This window comes from Budorcas taxicolor, chromosome 3 (assembly GCF_023091745.1).
Source record: "Budorcas taxicolor isolate Tak-1 chromosome 3, Takin1.1, whole genome shotgun sequence".
Taxonomy (NCBI): domain Eukaryota; kingdom Metazoa; phylum Chordata; class Mammalia; order Artiodactyla; family Bovidae; genus Budorcas; species Budorcas taxicolor.
The window spans coordinates 12,718,102-12,725,815 of record NC_068912.1 but is presented as its reverse complement, the minus strand read 5'-3'; the positions used below and the strand labels follow the sequence as shown (position 1 = coordinate 12,725,815).

General features: G+C 47.1%; 1 protein-coding gene across 1 annotated transcript; it reads left to right on the top strand.

Annotated features, from left to right (window-relative positions):
* Nucleotides 1–2,536: 2,536 nt before the first annotated feature.
* LOC128044627 (antigen-presenting glycoprotein CD1d) lies at nt 2,537–7,417 on the top strand. The gene is made up of 5 exons (XM_052636961.1): nt 2,537–3,172; nt 3,466–3,744; nt 4,457–4,735; nt 5,496–5,595; nt 5,692–7,417. Exons 1-5 carry the CDS (start codon nt 2,605–2,607, stop codon nt 5,711–5,713), a joined length of 1,248 nt encoding a protein of 415 aa, XP_052492921.1. The 5' UTR covers nt 2,537–2,604; the 3' UTR covers nt 5,714–7,417.
* The last annotated feature ends 297 nt before the right edge of the window (nt 7,418–7,714 follow it).

Genomic DNA, 7,714 nt, shown 5'->3' with positions numbered 1-7,714 from the left:
TTACTTTCAATGTACTAAAATTAAGAGAAAAGAGAAATAGAAACAGTAGAGGATACATCACCAAACTGGATTTTGACCAACATCCAGACTCAAATAGCGCTGGGAAGTCCCATGACACAGCACATCTGAAGTCCCATCTGGGAAAAGGTCCCAGGCAAAGAGTCCCCTCCATGGGTAAGACTTCAAAGATTGCAGTTCGGGGTCCCTGCTTATAATCCCAGGATGCAAACTGATATCATCATCAATCTATAGCTCTGGTTTCATGTTAATGCTGTTTGTTTTGTCATGTAAAACTTGGAATTGTTGTTAAACTGGGGGCTTGATTGGCCAGGCCCCCTCTGGGGGCTCAACAATCTCAAGATTACTCCCCCATCTTATCTACAGTGCTGTAAGACTTGCACTCACAGGAGACAGTCACTTCCAGTCACTTCCAGACACACCTAGTTAGGGCAGTGTCCAGGCAGGTTAGAAGCAAGGTCAGAGGCCTGCGCTGCTTTGTCTCTGAAGCCTCTCAGTTCAGTTCAGTTCAGTTCAGCTGCTCAGTCATGTCTGACTCTTTGCAACCTCGTGAACTGCATCATGCCAGGCCTCCCTGTCCATCACCAGCTCCCAGAGTTTACTCAAACTCATGTCCATTGAGTCGGTGATGCCATCCAACCATCTCATCCTCTGTCGTCCCCTTCTCCTCCTGCCCTCAATCTTTCCCACCATCAGGGTCTTTTCCAATGAATCAGTTCTTCACATCAGGTGGCCAAAGTATTGGAGTTTCAGCTTCAGCATCAGTCCCTCCAATGAATATTCAGGACTGATTTCCTTTAGGGTGGACTGGTTGGATCTCCCTGAAGTCCAAGGGACTCTCAAGAGTCTTCTCCAACACCACAGAGCAAAAGCATCAATTCTTCGGTGCTCGGTTTTCTTTATAGTCCAACTCTCACATCCATACATGACTACGGGAAAAACCATAGTTTTGACTAGACAGACCTTTGTTGGCAAAGTAATGTCTCTGCTTTTTAATATGCTGTCTAGGTTGGTCATAGCTTTTCTTCCAAGGAAAAATTAATTTCATGGCTGCAGTCACCATCTTCAATGATTTTGGAGCGCCCCAAAATAAAGTCTGTCACTGTTTCCATTGTTTCCCCATCTATTTCCCATGAAGTGATGGGACCAGATGCCATGATCTTAGTTTTCTGAACGTTGAAGCCAGCTTTTCACTCTCCTCTTTCACTTTTATCAAGAGGCTCAATTTTTCTTCACTTTCTGTCATAAGTGTGGTGTCATCTGCAAATCTGAGGTTGTTCGTACTTCTCCCGGCAATCTTGATTCCAGCTTGTGCTCCATCCAGTCCAGCATTTCTCATGATGTACTCTGCATATGAGTTAAATAACCCAGGTGACAATATACTGCCTAACTAAGACTATTTAATTTCCCTCTCCTTAGAGGCCAAAGGAGACTTATGTTAAGGGATGTTCTACCCAGATGCCTTTTCAGTAAAATCCATCTTGGCTAAGAGATGCGTGTGCACATATGGGAGGATCTTGAAGTATACCAAATATGGACTGTGAAACAGGCAAATTAAAATGATTGGCCAAAGGAAAACTGGAAGAAATGCCCTATAAAAGTAGTTGAAATTGCCAGGAGGCTGCAACTCAGCGACTTTTTCTCCTTGAGTCGTATTCTCCCTATTGTACTGTGCTTTTTTCCTCTCAGTAAATACTGTACTTGCTTCACTACTTTCTTCCTTTGCGGGAATTTTTTTCTGCAAAGCTGAAGGCCGGGGCCCTTGTCACTGACCACTAGTCTACTGGCTAGGCTCTGGTGTTCTCACAGCTGGAATCCAACCTCAATCTCTAGTTGGGAATCCAAGCCCTTTTGGGAGCTGTTGCAGGCTGAGATCACTCTAGATCACCCTGATCGGGGATCCAACCAACACCCCCTGCACTGCAAGGTGTATTCTTAACCACTGGACCACCAGAGAAGTCTCTTATTATTTTATCATTAACATGATGTTTGCACTCCTAGACATTTTGGAAAACAACAAATGTAAAACAGATTAAAAATCTTCCACAATCTCTTTGCCTAGAGACATCCATTGCTTGCCTCCCACTTAAACCTTTGTTTTGAAAAACATGGTAGACGTTATACCATAGATACAACTTTATGTCCTGTTTTTAAAACTTAAATAGTAGTTGTAAAGTGTTTTTCCACATACTATCTGTACTCTACGTTGGAAAAAGAGATTTAGACAAGCCGGTTGTGAGGTGAGTGGCTGGGACCACAGCTCTTTGCAGCTCAGATACCTAACAAGAGGGACCGCCTGGCAGATGAAAAAGGGATCTCTGGACTGAAGGGGTTGGAAGCAAGTCCAGGGATAGCCAGAATGGGAGTCCTGCCTGCCTCTAGGCTGAAGAATTGACCAGCAACAGGTTCAAGCTCAGGCTTTTGGCAGTCCGGGAAACCCGGGGTGTGTGGGCGGGCGTTGGGGAAGGACGGAGGGCGGGCGTTGGGGGCGGGGGCGGAGATTCGTCCGAGAGCAGAGCTAGGACGTGGGGTGCTTGCTGTGTCTGTTCTTCTGGAGGCTTCCAAAGATTTGCGGGAGTTTTGAGAATGAGTGGAACCGGGCGGAGGGCGGAGAGAGGGAGCCGAGCAGGGAAACGGGCCGACGATCGCGGCGGGCGGGCGGAGACTGATGCACCTCGAGAAGTCGTGAGCTTGATCCACCAGCCCGAGAACCTGTTACTCCCTGCTTCCAGCTGCTTGGCCCCTGGAGACCGAGCTCGATTCAGAGCCAGCAGACATCACCCTTTCTTCCCAAACCTAACTGTTTCTTTCTTTCTTTTTTTCTTGCTTCTCCCTTCTGTGCTCTCCCTCCCGTTTCCCCGGCTCCTCCGATCTGTATTCTCTCCAGCCCCGCAAACGTCTTTCCCCTTCCGCGGCCTCCAGATCTCCTCCTTCGCCAACCTCAGCTGGACGCGCACGGACGGCCTCGCGTGGCTGGGGGAGCTGCAGCCCTATACTTGGCGCAATGAGTCGAGCACCATCCGCTTCCTGAAGGATTGGTCTCAGGGCACATTCAGCGACCAGCAGTGGGAGCAGCTGCAGCATACATTTCAGGTTTATCGCAGCAGCTTCACCAGGGACATCCGGGAATTCGTGAAAATGCTGCCCGGCGACTGTGAGCTGAGGGATGGGATCGTGGACAGCTGCCCAGGGGGAGACAGTGGATGCTGAAGCCCACCCGGGAGGTTCTGGCCCCACGTGATTGTCTCCTCTCTTTCTTTTGAGTCCCACTGCTGCCTGAGAGGTCCAAGCTTGAGTCCTCAAAATACCCCTTGTTCGTTCCTCTGCAGGCCACCCATTCTCATTTACATGAACTTTGGGGTCCCCAGTATAACCCTCACACCAGTTTCTTCAACTCCTTTCAGTCTTCTAAGCTCTTCATAGATCGCTTTCCATTCCTCTCCTCAGATCCTTTTGAGATCCAGGTATCTGGAGGATGTGAGTTACTCCCGAGGAACATCTCAGAAAGCTTCTTACGTGCAGCATTTCAAGGAAGGGATGTCCTGAGTTTCCAAGGAATGTCTTGGGTGTCAGCCCCGGATGCCCCCCCTTGGAGCCAGGAGGTCTGCAAGGTGCTCAATGGGGACCAAGGGACCAAGGAGACGGTGCACTGGCTCCTCCATGACATCTGCCCCGAGTTGGTCAAAGGCCTCATGCAGACCGGGAAGTCCGAGCTGGAGAAGCAAGGTCAGCCTGCCTTTGTCACCCCCTGCCCTCCATTCCACTCTGGGGCTCCATCTTGGGTTTTCATTCCAGGGTTCACATCCCTTTAAGCATCACGGGACGAGGAGGGGATGGATAAGCTATGAGGGTATTTTTGCATTCCACAAACATTAGGTACCTTTTGGGTTCCATGTATTGAATTAGATAAACTCTGGGGGTCAGTCAGAATCTGTGCTTGAGGAGGGAGAGGAGAAGGCAGATGAATAGTTAAAGCAGTGTCCTGGTGGCTCAGATGGTAAAGAGTCTGCCCACAACGCAGGAGACCCGGGTTTGACCTCTGGGTTGTGAAGATGCCCTGGAGAAGGAAATAGCAACCCCCTCCAGTATTCTTGCCTGAAAAATTCCATGGACAGAGGAGCCCGGTGGGATATAGTCCATGGGGTTGCAAAGAGTCAGGCATGACTGAGTGACTAACACTTAGAAACATGCTACGTATGTTACAGCTGAACACAGGGTGCTCTGGGAGTACAGAGTAGGGGCATTTACCGGAGACTGGATCAGGGAAGGGAATGGGGATCGGGGAAGGCTTTTCTGGAGAAGCTAATACAAACAGATCGAAATGGTGGGAGTTCATCTCCAGAGGTAGAAATGTAGGACTGATGAGCCTGCTATGAAGTCCAGAGCCTCTGATGCGGAGTCTTCACTTTAAGATGTCTCATTCTCCTGTCGAATACAGTGAAGCCAGAGGCTTGGCTTTCCAGTGGCCCCAGTCCTGGGCCTGACCGTCTGCTGCTGGTGTGCCACGTCTCAGGATTCTACCCAAAACCTGTGTGGGTGATGTGGATGAGGGGTGAGCAGGAGGAGCCTGGCACTCAGCAAGGAGACGTCATGCCCAATGCCGACTCGACTTGGTATCTGCGAGTAACCCTGGATGTGGCGGCTGGGGAGGCGGCTGGCTTGAGTTGCCGAGTGAAGCACAGCAGTCTAGGAGACCAGGACATCATCCTGCACTGGGGTGAGAAGGAACTGGGACCCAGCTCTGGATGGGAGGTGATAGTCCTCAAGCACAGAGGGAGGGCCTAGGGAAGGGGAGGGAAATGACACACCTAGGATGGAGGAAATGAAGCCCCAGCCAAGAGTGATAGAAGGAAGGGATTCTCAAAGGGGAGGAATAAAGATCTGTACTCAAAAACGATTGAGACAAGGTGTTCCATATACAAGAAAGAACAGACTAAAATCCCCACAGATTCAGAAATAGGTGGCAAGTACAGAATCCCAGGAAGATTTGCTCCCCGGAAGAGGAAACTGGGGACTTTGAAAGGCAGGGTGACAAAGATAGCTGTGGTTTATTGAGTGCTTTCTCGGTGTGAGCTGAACACTCTGCATAGAGCAGAGTATGTATGAACAATCGTCCCAACTCTCCTTTGAGCAGATACTATTGTTTTCATGTTACAGATGAGAAATTGAGGCTAAGCTAGGTCCAACTGCCCTGAGTCTCATCATTAGAAAGTGGAAGAATTGGATTTAGACTCAGGTTTGGACTAGCTGTGAAACTAGTGCCTTCCTCCATATGAGTACTAGCATATGCTGAAGTGAACCGAATTATAGATGCCCAGACCCCTAAAAAAGATGGGACGTCTGAAATCTTCAGAGGAATACAAGTGGGCACATTAAACAGGACAAGAAATAAGCACCTGGCATGCTCACATATACTTATAGTAGGGGACCTGATACAGATTCCCGGACTGAGACATATCCTGCATTCCCCCACACAGATGGGAAACGTGTCTCCAGGGGCTTGATCGTCGTCCTGGTAATACTGGTGTTCGTCCTTCTGTTTGTTGGAGGCTTAGTCTTCTGGTTTAGGAAGCACCGGTAAGTCTCTCCTTTCCATCTCCTCCCTGCTTCAACCCTTCTGCCTACGTTTTCTCCTCTTCCCTTTTCCTTAATGGTCTCTCTTTTCTCTCACAGCCGCTATCAAGATATCCCATGACTCTCCTCCCCACACCTATCTGTCTGGATTTCAGGATCTCAGGGCTTTAGCCCTCAGAATTTGAGGGTGAAAGAGAGCTACCTTGAAGAAGCAGAGAACAGGGAGCTCTTCTCACACACTTTGAACATTTTATCTAAGAGGATTTAAGTTTTTTTTTTTCTTTTAGTATACTACAAGTGTATATGTCCAAGTAGTTCTGTAAAAAAAAGAAGTGCAAACTCAGATACGTCTCAGGGACAAGCAGATAAAGGTTGCAGTGTAACTGTGTGTGGTCATTATTTGAATGATGGAATATGCAGTCAACTGGAAGATACTTTTCCTGTTCCAAGGAAGCAAGTGCAACTGTTCCTTGTGAAGTATAAAGTAAGACCCTGGCTTGGCTGTAACCCACCTTTTTTCAAGAAAAACAGAGGTCTAGCATTATATGTGAACAAGCCTATATTAGTGTGTTGACAGAAACCTTTACAATATGTGGGGTGTTGTTCAGTTGCTCAGTCGTGTCTGACTCTTTGCGACCCTATCAGTTCAGTTGTTTGCGACCCTATCAGTACAATATGTGGGGTATTGTTCAGTTGCTCAGCATACCAGGCTTCCCTGTCCTTCGCCATCTTCTGGAGCTTACTCAAACTCATGTCCATTGAGTCAGTGATGCCATCCAACCATCTCATCCTCTATTGTCCCCTTCTCCTCCCGCCTTCAATCTTTCCTAGCATCAGGGTTTTCTTCTAATGAATCAGCCAAAATATTGGAGCTTCAGTTTCAGCATCAGTCCTTCTAATGAATATTTCGGGTTGATTTCCTTTAGGATTGACTGGCTTGATCTCTTTGCAGTCCAAGGGACTCTCAAGAGTCTTTTCCAACACCACAGTTCAAAAACATCAATTCTTCGGCGCTTACCCTTCTTTATGGTCCAACTCTCACATCCATACATGACTACTGGTAAAATCATAGACAGACCTCTGTTGGCAAAGTAATGTCTTTACTTTTTAATATGTAGTCTAGGTTTGTCATAGCTTTTCTTCCAAAGAGCATGCATCTTTTGATTTCATGGTTGCAGTCACTATCTGTAGTGATTCTGTGTGGGAAACATGTTTTACTAATTTCTTGGAAATATCTCCTGGAATTTAGTACTCATTCCCTCTTCCTCGCTTGCTGTTACCCCACCCTTAATTCAGACATTCGGACTGACATGTCAGCATTAGCTATATGCTGTTCTGTACACAGAGCAAACCCCCTTATCTTCAAAGACCTTTCCTTACGACTCTTCTATGATTACCTCCAGACCTCCAGGAGGAAGCCTCCTTGATCCCTGAATTCTAGTCTCTGTCTTGCTTTCCTGCACTTAAAGATTACAAGATAAGTTACCAATAAAATATGTGCTCAGCAAGTTCTTGGGGAGTTGCTTCTCTGAATGCTGTCCCTGTACTGTCTGTCATAATACTGTGTGTTTGAATATTATTCAGTGTGAAACCACCACAGTTTGGAGCCCAAGAAAATAAAGTCTGTTGCTGTTTCCACTGTTTCCTCATCTATTTGCCATGAAATAATGGGACCAGATGCCATGATCTTAGTTTTTTGAATGTTGAGTTTTAAGTCAGCTTTTTCTGGGATGTGGGATACTCCAGATATGCCTCTGCTGGATGACACTAGGCCTCCCAGTTTGTGTCTGTGATATAAAAAGTTTGTCCTGAATGATACATTGAGAATTTCAGAACCTTCTCTGGTAGTTCAGATGGTAAGGGGTCTTCCTACAATGCAGGAGATCTGGGTTTGATCCCTGGGTCAGGAAGATCCCCTGAAGGGGATGGCAACCCACTCCAGTATTCTTGTCTGGAGAATCCCATGGACAGAGGAGACAATCCATGGAATCACATAGAGTTGGTCATGACTGAGCGACTAATGCTATCACTTTCACTTTCAGAACCTACCTTCTATTTTGAACCTGAATTTACAAAGAGAGACATTTTCAAAAAAAGTTAGGTTGTAGGAAACAGAGGTGTC

Excerpts from the sequence above, each read along its gene's own strand:
- LOC128044627 (XM_052636961.1), top strand. The coding sequence starts at position 2,605 with ATGAGTGGAACCGGGCGGAGGGCGGAGAGAGGGAGCCGAGCAGGGAAA. Across the intron at positions 3,745-4,456 it reads GTCCGAGCTGGAGAAGCAAG|TGAAGCCAGAGGCTTGGCTT; the intron begins GTCAGCCTGCCT and ends TGTCGAATACAG. Across the intron at positions 5,596-5,691 it reads TTCTGGTTTAGGAAGCACCG|CCGCTATCAAGATATCCCAT; the intron begins GTAAGTCTCTCC and ends TTTCTCTCACAG.